Source organism: Pseudorasbora parva, chromosome 5 (genome assembly GCF_024679245.1).
Source record: "Pseudorasbora parva isolate DD20220531a chromosome 5, ASM2467924v1, whole genome shotgun sequence".
In the NCBI taxonomy this organism is placed as follows: Eukaryota; Metazoa; Chordata; class Actinopteri; order Cypriniformes; family Gobionidae; genus Pseudorasbora; species Pseudorasbora parva.
In genome coordinates, this window is record NC_090176.1 from 21,315,830 (window position 1) to 21,329,641 (window position 13,812).

General features: G+C 36.9%; 1 protein-coding gene across 1 annotated transcript; it reads right to left on the bottom strand.

Moving 5' to 3' along the window:
- Window positions 1-1,556: 1,556 nt before the first annotated feature.
- On the bottom strand, window positions 1,557-12,942 carry creg2 (cellular repressor of E1A-stimulated genes 2). Its single transcript, XM_067443504.1, has 4 exons — window positions 12,361-12,942; window positions 6,932-7,101; window positions 5,299-5,412; window positions 1,557-4,085 (listed from the first exon to the last, which is right to left on the bottom strand). Exons 1-4 carry the CDS (start codon window positions 12,766-12,768, stop codon window positions 3,944-3,946), a joined length of 834 nt encoding a protein of 277 aa, XP_067299605.1. The 5' UTR covers window positions 12,769-12,942; the 3' UTR covers window positions 1,557-3,943.
- Window positions 12,943-13,812: the final 870 nt, after the last annotated feature.

Sequence of the window (13,812 nt, forward strand, 5' to 3'; positions counted from 1 at the left end):
CTCTCAATCAAGCTTTGTTGAAGACCACACCCACAGAAAGCCACGATCGCCCACCCAGAAACATGATTGGCTTGAGTCATCAGACCGCGCCCATCGCTGACGTTGATTGGCTGGAGTTAGCAAGCAGCTCCTGTCTGCCGCCACACGGCGGACTGAACACAGCACATTCGCTCAGGAATGATTTATTTATTTATTTCCTGTTACTATTTTTGTTGTTATTTTGTATTTATTCGTTGTGCGTGTTTCACTGAATAAAACAATAAAAAAAAAATCACGCACTCAAGTATTTCTACAAGATGGCCCTAAATTCCGGCAGAAATGTAATCCATTGTCAAAGTACCAGTACCAGCAAGTATTTTTATTTCTAAAGTTCATGTGGCACACATACTTACCAATAGCAGATTTCAAATTGAACGTATTTTTCAATTAAGTAGATACTATATTTGAAATAAGAAGGACATTGAATATGAATAATGAAAATTTAATGTTGTATGTTTGTTATATAGTCAATAGTCAGTCATAAAAAAAAACCTTTAAATTCACATTTTAAACAAAAATCCATTATAGGAATCTCAAAACTGACTGGTAAAATGATACTGATATAGTTAACCTTCATGTTGTTATTTATTTATTATTATTTAAGTTATTCGTATGATTAGGAAATTGAAATTATGAAATTTTTCATTTTATATATTGTAAAAGCTAACCATACCCAATTTCTAATTTCCTGAGAATACTTATACTACTCATTTAATAATACTACTCAGTTATAACAAACAAAAAAAAGTAATGTCATATTTATATTTAGATGTGCATGTATGCCATGTATGCTGTCTGAATGTGGGCGCCAGAGGGCACACACATTTAATGAATAATTGATTGGCTTATCTGACCTTCACTGTCACTGATAGCTTGTAGGCCAGGGCTTTTATTGTATACAACCATCTCTCATTCTTTTCCTTTATCTTTCATATTTTTTCATTTAATTTCCTTTAATCTGTTATTTTTAAATGTAGTGTCATCAAAAGTGGTATTACTGCAACCCATACCAATTGCAGTCTGTATTTAAGCCTACACTTATGCTTTTGTATTTCCTAATCTCTCATTGACTGCAACATTTCTCCCTAGTCTATTTTTATTTCTATGGATATCTCTTCCTTTTCAACACCAAAGGCTGCAATTTAGTCATATATTCATCTGTTCCTTGTGTAACTAAAAGCAGTGCTACCCTAGATGTGTGCCTGTGATTATTTTTAATTTGTTGACTCTCATTGAAAAATTTAATTGTAGCTCTATTTCTCTGTATGTCTCACAGAAAAGTATATTTTAGAATAAAGTGAAGAGGATTAATTATAACCTGCACAATTTTTAATTTTACTCAAGCCAGATACTGTTACGTAAGACAGTTTTACTGAAGTCTCTTAGGAATACTATTTAAAGCTTAATTCTGTATTATATAAATCACATTAGTCCAATCAATCCTTTTTGTAATCTACATTATTAGTCCTTCATTTACATCAAAAGACTAAAATGCAAAAAAATGAGCAACTGCCCCACCACACAATATATCATTTATTAAGGTTTTTACTTTATTTGCACAGCACATGTATATCATTGTGAAGAAATTTTGCAAGGCACAGACAGATATTTGAGATATTTCATTAAGATGTCAATTACATTGTAATTGCGTTAGGTAGCATCACATATGAGGTCATGTACTGTACAGTAAGTCGCTGTCCTTGAGAAGTTAATGCAGACCCACAACTGAACTGAAATGTTGGAAAGCATTAAATGCCATAAATAAATGAAAAACACTCTTTTACACACAAATGCATAACTTGTGTTCCACACTTCATGTTTATGAAATGTCACACCTTCATACCTCACAGTAAAGTGAGTCTCATCTCAACTATTTATATATACCTTTTCTTTTTTCTGAAGTATTTAGTATAGATATTTGTTTGTAAAGTCATATTGTAGAAAGGTTAAGCATAAGTGATTTAAATGTTTATGTTTATTAAATTAATAGCTTTCCTTTCAATAAAATGTCTGCATAGCATATATGTGATAAAAAAGGCCTCCGGCTTTTAAAGGGACAGTTTACCCAAAAATGAAAATTGTCATCATTTATAGACCCTTATGTTGTTCCAAACCTATATGAGTTTCTTTCTTCTGTTGAACACAAAAGATATTTTTAAAAATTATGCCCTAGAGAGTTGATGCAGGGCCCTTGTGGGGTGGGGGTGGGGCAATAGACGCATATGTGGGAGTAGATTTTATGTCACGGCCACCCTAAAATATTACTGCCGCCCCCACTAGTTCGCCCACACCACTGGACCAGAGTACTGTCAATCTGACGATTCCTATATGCCACTGGATCAGAGTACAGCCAATTAGTCAAAAAGGTTTGCATTTGTAGCACTCAACACCATTATCAAAGAGCTGGGTCAGTGCTTTGGCAAGGTAATGCTTTTTTGAACTAAAGGCCAATTAAAAAACAGGTACAGCAAAAAGTGCACAGATCTGTATTCTGTTAGGGCAGTATTTGTGGCAGTTGAGAAATCACCCTGTGAAATGGGCTGATAGCATTGCTCGGTGTGTATTTTAGAGGCAAAATATAACTGCAAACTCACTTCAGCATTTCATGATTTTGACTCTATTAAGCTTTCTTCTCTTACTTGCACCTCAAAAAGGTTGTGTGCTGATGCATTGTTAAAAGAATCAGTGTGTTCTGTAATTGTCCCATTTAAAACTTTAACGGCCAATTAAAAAAACTGTATAATAAAATCTGCTAATTCACAACATTAATTTTTTTAATACAAAAAAATTACCTGTTTTTTAATACATCCTTTACTAAATTACTTTGTCGAATTTAACGCATTTTTAGGGATGGTGATATTGACTGCTGAATCGATTCATTCAGTTCTAAAGTTCTTCATGTGGGAAGTGTCATACACACACAGAGGGCATAGCACTGCGTTATTTAAAGAGGAAGTTCAAGCATCAATGAGTAACAAAAACTGCACTGAACCAGTATTTATTCCTATTACGTTCTTGTGAAATGTAATAACACCTAAAAAATATATATATATATATATATAGCCTAGGGCTATAAAGACATCTGGCTACACAATGGTATTATAATGATTAATATTAATACCAGTTAACAAATATAATTAGGAATGTATATAATACCAATGTTGCTTTTTTTGACTAGAAAGAAACAAATACTATGGAAGTCAATGGGGTCCATTATCTGTTTGATTAACATTCTTTAAAATATCTTCTATCAGTGATTCACAGAAGAAAGAAACACAGGTTTGGAACAACATAAGGGTTAGTAAGTAATGACACATTTTTATTTTGGGGTCAGCTATCCCTTTAAGTGCCCCTATTATGCTTTTTCCAGAGTTGACCTTTCATGTAGTGTGTAATATAGCTGTTTGTGAATCTAAAAGGTCTGGATAGTTTCAAATACTAAAGTGCAGAATAGGAGCAGATAAGAGCAGAATAGTACATGGGCAGAAGAGGCTCTCAGAAAGGAGGGATTTAGAGAGGCCAAATCCTTTATTGCACAGTTCAGACACTGAGAAAAAAGAACAGAAGCCACATTGTATGTTATGAGCATTTTTTTGGCCTTGGATGCATGCATGCCTCCAAAACAAAATTAGGAATCTTTAAAAATAGCATAATTGGGGCACTTTAAGTAACTGTGGAATTATTCTATCGATAATGTAAGTCTTACTTGAACATATTTCACACATTCATCAAATCCTCAGGAACACATTAGGAGCAAAATCCAGAGGCACTGAACCGGTATAATGGCCAGGACAAAAGCCACTAGTTGGAAGTAGTTTGTAACAAAAACATAACCACCTTCTGTCCATAATCAGTTCAGTTTGGTTTGTACCTTGTTCATTATAGGATGCAGCTGTTTTTTTTCTCAGAAAGGTGTCGCTTTGAAATATTCTTCAAGCGGAATGACAGAGACTCCTCCGACCCAGTCCTGCAGCCAAACTTGCTGCAAAACCAATTTCATGAAAAACCACTTATGTCCAGGGGGCCACTTCTTCATAACAGGATGCCTAAACAAAGCACACGCACAAAATTAATACAAATATATATTTGCAGACACACTGCTTACCCAACAAAAAAAAAATATATATATATTGGTTATGATATCCTTACAAGTGCAATTGCATATAGCAAAAAAATTCTTATACAAGTAGGTGCATAATTAATAAGTAAAAAGCACAATTGCATCAGATACAAAAAAATTGGTGGAACAATCTTTAATAACTCAGAAGAACATACAGGAGAAAAAAAGCTACTACACATAAACATTGATGGGTCTCATCTAAAATAACTAAGTGCTTATGCCTGGTACACATTGTACAATTTTGGGCTGTCCCAGATAACAAAAGACCAATCATGGCAATTTCTCTGGTCACGGCTCCTAAACTTTGGTCCTTTTTATTATTTTTAATTCTCTTTACATTGTATTCTTTTTCTTATGCATTTTTATCCCTATTTTAATTCCTTTCTATGTAAAGCACTTTGAATTGCCATTGTGTATGAAATGTGCTATATAAATAAACTTGCCTTGCCTTGCCTTGCCTACGTCTAATAGCGAGAGGGGTTCAAAGACGGCCAATATCACGTTTTTGCGACCAAACATTGGCTGCGATCATTTTCTGACAATGTAAGAAGTTTAGCATGATCACCGCACAGTGTGTTTGCTGCTATGATCTACATCTAATGACTAGCCAATAAAAATGCAAAGAAATGGCATATTGGTCAACGCGACATGGCCCTTAAAACTTACCTTAAGCTCCATTTTCTAAATTGCCATGCCAAGTTGGCCTCACTTCCCCCTCTTTTTTTCATGGCACATAAAAACCACAATTGTCAAAGTGCAATTTATCTTGCTCTATGTTTACCATTAGCACATGCTGATGAAGTTTTTTTTTTCTACACTAACTTGCATCGTAGCCGATCCAGTGAGTGTCATCATCATACAGTCTACATACATGTTGTACCCAAGTTTTTTAGATCCATGTCATAGAGTGAGATTTGTAAATGATCTTGTAGGATTACCGAAATCTGTAGCAGGCATTAAATGCGCAGGGAGATTAATCACCGTAAAACAGAACAGTTGGATGAACTAATTAACAGCCTGGAGAACTAATGATAACTGGGAACTCAAGCAAAACACAGCGAAAACTAAACCAAAACAGAACATAACCGAATAAACATGATCCAGTTCACAGACTGTATGATTTATTCTTTGCATAATACCTGGAGAACATAGCCTCTTTGGCAAAGTCCAGCTCATCTGGTCCCACTTCTACCATTTTACCAGTCAAAGTGAGTCTAGCACATCTGGGGTCCTCAGGGTCATAAACCTGCTTCCTTTTGCAAGAAAATGTGAAGCAAAAAACAAAACACTTAAATTAAATCATTATACAAAACACATTCAGTGACTAATGTGGTTCACGTCAAAGATACTACTTGTTTTGATATGTATTAAATGTAAAGGAATTTAAAGGGATATTTCACTGCTTTTTCATATTAAACTGTTATTCCCTTAAAGCTGCAGTCCGTAACTTTTTGCACTCTAGTGGTTAATAAATAGAACTGCATGCATCTTGCGGAAGAACATTGCAGCCGGAGCTACTTCTCTCTGTTTATGTCTATGGCGGATCACGCAGGGACTGTGCTCCTCCGCAGCGGTACCTACCAGTCTGGCCTGAAATAGTCCCAATATAAATACTTATTATAAGTGTACCATAATGATTCATAGCATAATGATGTTTATGGTAAAAATGGTAAATGGACTGCATCTATATAGCGCTTTTAACAGACCCTATGGCCATCCAAAGCGCTTTACATTTTTGCCTCACATTCACCCATTCATACACCGACAGCGATGTCAGCCATGTAAGGCGCCATCCAGCTCGTCGGGAGCAGCTGGGGTTAGGTGTCTTGCTCAAGGACACCTCGACACTTGGTCAGGTGGAACCGGGGATCGAACCACCAACCTTTCGGTTTGTAGACAACCTACATGAACCACTGAGCCATGTAGCCCCACTTCTCTTATGTTTACAGTAAGAGAACAACACGGTTTGGAAAATGGATTCATGTTGTACATTCTCATTATTTAATTTTTGTAAATCTTGAACACAAAAAATGTTAAGGACAGCAGCTTTAACTAAAGCGAGTTGATACATACCTCTCTCGTCTGAGTGCGTGCACTTAATCGCTCGAACCGTGATGACGATCTGATAGCATTTAGCTTAGCCCACTAAGCCCAGTTCATTCACTATGGTACCAAACAGAGATCAAGTTAGAAGTGTGACTACCCTGAGTCTCCTGTCTTCCTAATTGGGCAAACTGGGAGGAGTTTCTGATTAGTCTCCTGTGCTAATTGACAATTACTTAGAGTGTATATAAGAGTGATGTGTATCATTATCCCCAGCTTCCTCTGTGTGATAGACCTTCTAAAAGGTGGCTCTGTGTAATGATGTAAGCTCTTATTGATTATTTTCTCATTCCTGTTTGTTTGCCATTTCCCAAGTCATGTAGTGTATTCATATATTCTATTATACATTTATTTGTTTCTTTGATCCCTAGACTTCTGTTTGATTATATTAATTCTTTGTTGTGTTAATTTCACTTTAATAAACTAGTTTTCATTAACTAGAAGTGTTGTCGGTTTTCCCCTTTTTATGTTGCGATTTTAAACGAGCGGGTTGTAACAGAAGCGACCAAACACCTCCACGGTTTCCCTATTTAAATAGAAACGGAGTGCACGCACTCAGACGAGAGAGGTATGTATCAACTCGTTTTAGTTAAGGGCATAACATAGTTTAATATGAAAAAGCGATGAAGTATCCCTTTAATTCCAAGCATATAATTCACGTAAACACACCTGCAGAAATCTCCCTCTGCCTCAGAAAATGTTAAGGAGGCAAAAGGGAAGCTGCGAAGATCCGTTACGGTGTTGTCCATTGGTGTCACATAAAAATAAGGAACGCCAGTGCTGTTGTCAGCTGGACCGTCACTGACAGAGAAGATGTTTCCAAACGGAAGTCCTTTGATCTAAAAAGGGGGAAATAACAGCCTAAATTAAAGACATTTTGTACATGTACATGTGATTGCACTTAAAGGTCCTGTTCTTCGCGTGTTTTCGAAACTTTGATTATGTTTACAGTGTGCAATATAACAAGAGTTCATGTTTCGCGTGAAAAAAAAACAGTACTTTTCACACAATTTACTTATCTATACACCACTGTTTTCTCTAAAAACGGCCTGATGATTTCCTTGTTCTCTTTAGTCCCTCCTTCAGAAATAACGTAACTGATTGGGCCAGCGCTTCCCGTGTTGTGATTGGACAGCAGATTGGGGGGTGAAATGCTGTTTCATGCATACTGAGCTTTTGACACTGTTAAAAGACTTGGATTCACATCCTAAACATAGACAAAGTTTCAAAAACTAAGTTGGATGTTTGGAGTATTGTGTCAAAAATACTCCTTCAGGTTTCTCACAAGTTTCGGAGAGTTTTTTTCGAGTATGGGTCCGCTTGACGTCGATAGAGCGGAAGGTCCTTGTATGGGCCGTACGGGCTTTTCTCCCGGTAGGGTGCGCGTGCGTGACTAGAGCGAGAGAGGAAATGCACGCCCATAAACACTCTCTCAGCTGCAGATCCACTTGTCCGTGAACACTTCGTCGTTATAGTCTGCGCCACGCTTTACTTTATTCCTATGGGTGACATCAAGCGGCTTCAACGCTTCAGCACAGCATTCCGGGAAGGCAGCGCTGCATTTAAACCGATTTGAACGCAGAAATGACGGGAAGCATCACAACATCACGGATCTCCACGGTCACTGCTGTCACAGGACTTCACCAAATCATACCAAAGAAGTGTGTTTTAGACGGAGCAGTCCCAGCGATAACGGTTCGGTCCTGCTTTGGAAACAGCCGGTGAGTTAAACTGCTTCAAATGTCTGTGCTGTTGGCTATCGTCGCGTGAGTAAACATCAGTAAACAACATGATCGTGATTCGTGTATAACTTTAGTTAATGTATCAATGGAGCATGCAATCTATGGTGTGTGTTTAAATACATTTGTTTAGCTGACCACTAACGTTATAGGTGTCCGTAAAACCACCCAAACATAAACCTAACAAAGCGTGCTTTGTCATTCAAATGCGCTAACGGTTACTCCATTGTTGTTTTATGTATAACGTTACTCTAGTCTGACGTGCAAAACCGTTTTGCTTGCTACTGCTAAGGTTTAGTTGCATACAATAGTCCATAAACCGAATCATGTCCTCATAAACTGCGAGTAAACACACACAAATGTTGACAGGCCACTAAATACAGTACATACCACAGAGACGGATGTCCTGCTGTTGTTGCTTCCCCTGTTCAATTTATTTCAGCCTCCAGATCTGATTCTGGATAATATCTGTATTAGTTGAATCTGGCTAGCGTTTTCTTCTCCACGCTTGAGGACGTCACCACTTTGTGCGCACTCGTCATTCTGTAGCTCCGCCCACACGATACGCCTCCAGGCGCTCGTTTTTTTCCGGAAAGACTCGGTACAGCCCATATTTCTTTTATAAATATAATAAAACTAAAGACTTTTCGGAGATATGAAGGGTGCATTACTACTCTATAGGTACTCAAGATTGACATGAGATTGACTGAGAGTGTCCCCCCCCCACCCCTTTAAATAAAATTTCTCGCTTTGCATTGAACATTGAGTTTTATAATTTTACAGTTATTATTTATGCTCTAACAGCAACATTTCACACTAACTAAAGTTTGAAAGATGAAATCGCGAAGAACGGGACCTTTAATACAGTGCTTCTTTTTTCCACAACATTATTAAAGGCCCCATTTATAGTCGTGCATGATTCACTAAGGATTAAAGTCACCATGAAATCAAAATGGACAAATCTCATTTGTTTTTTTTATGGAACACTGCAAAATTTATAATAAATTATTGATCCGTGCACACAGCGTATCAGTTTTGTTTTTTTAATTTAGGTGCCTTTTTTCATATTTTTTGATTTTAAAAAATCTCTTCCCCTTCCTCTTGCTATGACAATGATTGTAGAGCAAAGTACTCCTTATGCTTTTGAATCTCTCTCGCGGTACTTTGATGTCATACGCTGATCAGTCTGCGCAGCGCCAATGGATCTCGAACAAGCCTATTTACTAGCGGAAGAGCGGAATCACTTTTCACTCACATGACATCACAGCAATAGCAAACCACAAACAGCCAATCAAATCCCAGTGGACAAAAAAAAGTCACGCCCTATACTGAGTAGCTGTTTCATTCGTAAGTTCATCACAACAGGTAAAATAAGACTATTGCAACTTCCGTTTCTTGCCGACTTTAAAGGGTTACTTCAGTGATTAGCATATGGCTTTGTATCAGTAGAAACCCTGGAGTATAATCAAATGATCGTGCTATCGAATCCATCATCCATCATTATATTGAACAGACACATTCAGTATTTAATTGTAGTGTCTGTTCTCTAACTCAGTTACTGTAATCCAGTAGAGGTGGCTTTGGGAATGGCCTCACAGGGCAGCGAAGCATTCTGGGAGTTGAAGTCTTTCATCCTCATGAGACAAATATACATTTTCTGTCTTTTCTCAGTCTAGAAAGCACCATTCAAAAGTAATTTCACATTTCTACTACCATAATGACCCAGTTTAAATACAGATTCCTCTTTCCAACACTGAAATACCCCTTTAAGTACAGAGCACAGAAGCACAGAGCACAGTTTTGTTCTTGCCTAGGATTGTCCATGTCGGAGGATTGTAGGATATAAGAGAAGAGGGGCTTTAGTTTGTTGTCAAGCCCTATTTGTTTGAGGCATTAAAGCTTACGCTCCTCCTACATCGCGTCAGGTTTTGGCCTAAGTCGACTTGTGTAGGTAGGTGGTGGTCTGTTGGCTGCTAGTTATTTAAGTTTATAAAGTTTTAAATATGGTTATTTTTCTTACACAAATGTGCATCATTTAGCTTCAGAAGGCCTTTACTAACCCCCCGGAGCGGTGTGGATTACTTTTATGATCGATGGATGCACTTTTTTGGGCTTCAAAATCTCATCCTCTATTCACTGCCATTTTAAAGCTTGGAAGAGCCAGGACATTTTTAAATATAACTCTGATTGTCTACGTCTGACAGAAGAAAGTGAAATACACCTAGGATGGCTTGAGGGTGAATAAACCACAGGGTAATTTTCATTTTTGGGTGAGCTAACACTTTAAGCTTGTATTAATTTACCGGTACATGATTTTGCAGGTCTAGAAAACACTTTTAAAATAAGGTTCCCTGTTCCTGGAGACACCAAAAGTAGACGTGCAAACTCTTCCTAATAAAACACACGATTCCACTCATCAGTTTAATAGTAGAGACTTCAAGGCCTGAAATGGATGGGTCAGATAAGAGAGACATCTGATAAATTTGGTACTGCATAATCGCATACTACTCTTACTATTTTTGCCATTGAATGATGTGACCCTGGACCACCAAACCAGTCATACAGATTCAGATTATTTTATTTAATGCCATGTGAGCATTCAAAGCTATTTTCATGGCAAAAATTAAACTACAACAATACAAATATCATATAAATACAATAAAAAACAAAACAGCAAGTCATATTATACAAGATGTTTTAAATTAACATATGATAAAAAATCCAAAACCTTTTCAGGCATAATATCATTAAATACGTCCTTAAGTGAAGTAACTTCATAAAAGAGCATTCTGCTTGTAATAATTCCAGGACAATCCAATAAAATATGTTTAACAGATAAAAGAATTTTACAAAACATGCATAAAATTGGGTCTTCACCCTTAAGCAAAAAAGCATGGGTCAAACTTGTGTGACCCATACGACATCTGGTATAAACCACTTGATCAAGTCTAGTTTTAAAATTTGGAAAAAATCTGTTTGTAATTTCTGGTTGAATTCCATACAATTTATTAGTCTTGTACATATTCCACTCTTCTTGCCACTTATTTAAAATATATCGATTAATAATCGGTCTGATGCAGGAATTTGACATTCATTAACCTCCTGATTAAGAGCGTCCTTAGCAGCTGCATCAGCTCGTTCATTTCCTGAAAGTCCCACATGTCCTGGAACCCAGCAAAAGATGATACTGAAGAACTGATTTAATAGATAATCCACTTTTGTTAAGATGCAGTCCACTAAAGGATGATCAGTTTTTAAAGTGTCCAATGCTTGAAGACAAGATTTCGAGTCTGTAAAAATTATAGAATTTTTTTGTTGTGTATTTTCAATATGTTCCAAAGCTAAAAGTAAAGCACGTGCTTCAGCAGTAAAAATTGAGCATTGTTTTGGAATACGTATTCCATAGCGTTGATGTCCAGTCACCATTGCTGCTTTTACACTATTTTCCACCTTCGAACCATCTGTGAATATAGGTATATGAAAAGGAAATTGGTTTCTTATGTCCAAATATTGCTGTCTATATACATTTGGATGAGTCACTCCTTTGCTCTGATGAGCCAAATCCAAATTGATCCAAACCAGTCATAAGTCACACAGGTATATTTGTGGCAATAGCCACCAACACATTTGTATGGGTCAAAATTATCGATTTTACATTTATGACAAAAACCATTAGAATAATAAGTAATATTTTGTAAATTCCCTACTATATTATATATATATATATATATATATATATATATATATATATATATATATATATATATATATATATATATTAGTATTATTATATATAATATTAGTAGTAGTAATATGCATTGCTAAGGACTTCATTTGGACAACTTTAAAGGCGATTTTCTCAATATTTAGATTTTTTTTGCACCCTCAGATTCCAGATTTTTAAATAGTTGTATCTCGGCCAAAAATTGTTCTATCCAAACAAACTATACATAAATGGAAAACGTATTTATTCAGCTTTCAGATGATGAATGAATCCCTTAAAACCCTTAAGGCTGACTTTGTGGTCCGGGGTCACACGTGTAAAAAAAAAATAGTACGAGTAGCCTACTGGTATGCAATTTTCGAATTCAGCCATCTAAAATGTGTAGTGTTGGTGTACTGTGACTACATGAACAGGGTTGGAAACACTGCCCTGATTGCGAACCACAGGCTTTTTTTGTTGTTGTTGTGTTGCTTGGTTTGTTTGTTGGTTGTTGTGTTTTTTTTTTTTCTTTTCTTTTCTTTTCTTTTCTGTTTGTTTGTTTTGCAGCTTTAAATATTAGAACAGAGCTGCAACTTAACTTTACAGGAAAGAAGATCTCCCGACTCAATAATGCACCATCGTAAATAAAGCATCACCTGTTCCTGCGTGGAGATGGTTGCCAGGTGACCCCAGTCGCTGTAATGGGCCATATATCGCGCTACTCTCGCCGTCTCCTCGTGCGGTGGAGGCGTGGGGATGCTGGACGGCGCCTTCACCTCCTCCATACGGTATGAGAACACACGGGACGCGGATGACACATCCTCGCTTTTCGATATCTGGTCAGGTTTCTTCTCTGAACCGTCCCTGTACACAGAGGACGGATAGGCTTGTTTCCAGATCCCGATATTGTCGACGAGCACAGCGGGCGCCTCGTCCGAGTGCGTGTCCAGCTCTTCGTCCACCACATCATTGGTGACAGCCCATGAAACCGAGCTTCTGATGGTGTAACCCTCAACGACACATAATAGTGTCTTTACCGCAATGACGAGATTAAGTAGTTGCATAGTGTTCAGATTAACTAGCGCTGTGCCCTTTCAAACTGCATGTTTGTTTCGCAACTGTAATATGGCGTTACGGTAGTGGCCTGAAACTTTGTTGCGTCTGAAACAGCGACACCACCTGGACCGCCTGAGAACTGCACCCGGCTGACCTTCACCTGTTACTTTTGCTATTTTATTCCCACCGGTAGCCACCGTTTCCAAATGTATGTAAATGTTTATTCCTAATGTGGTATAATGGTAGCAATTTGGCATAGATTTGTTTTTAATCGGCATAGAAGGCAATATTGAGAACACAAAATAAATAGAACAAAAAACATTTTAATTGTACCATGGTATCCATCATGGTAATTTGCCATTCCAAATGTGGTGACTTGTATTGTGGTGTATTATAATAATAATAAAAAAGAAATTATACAGAGAAAAAAACGAAAGTGTCTTACACTGTTTAGATCCTATGTTTTGTGTGTGTGTGTGTGTGTGTGTGTGTGTGTGTGTGTGTGTGTGTTTTTATATCGATTTTTTTTTTTGTATGATAAATTACAAATCACAGGTCTCTATAGTAAGTTGATTTTATTGGCCTAAGAAGTTACGTTGGTTTTTTTTTTAAAGCAAGCTCAGCCACACATTTAACATACAATAATAGACATCTAGGTGTCAGAAAATTAACAAGTGATACAATGTCACAACAATACATACAACTTATTGGATGGAATCCATGGAAATAAAAAAAAATTGTAATTGCAAAAACAAAAAATCAAGTAATACTCAAAAAAACATTTTCACAAGAAAACAATGATACAAGTTTTTAAACCTGAGAAACAATAAGCAACATAGTACATGGGAGACAATTCTATAGTTGTTCTGTATGTCTGCACACGTGTGAGTGGGTAAAACACCATCTTTCTGTATTCCTGAGATCTCCCTCGGGGTGCTTTTGCTCGAATCTGAACCTGAATCTATTTTCCTCATTTTCTTCGTCCACCTCTGATCTATGTATTACAAAATACACAAATGTGTATTTACAAAATGTGGTGCATTTACAAAACA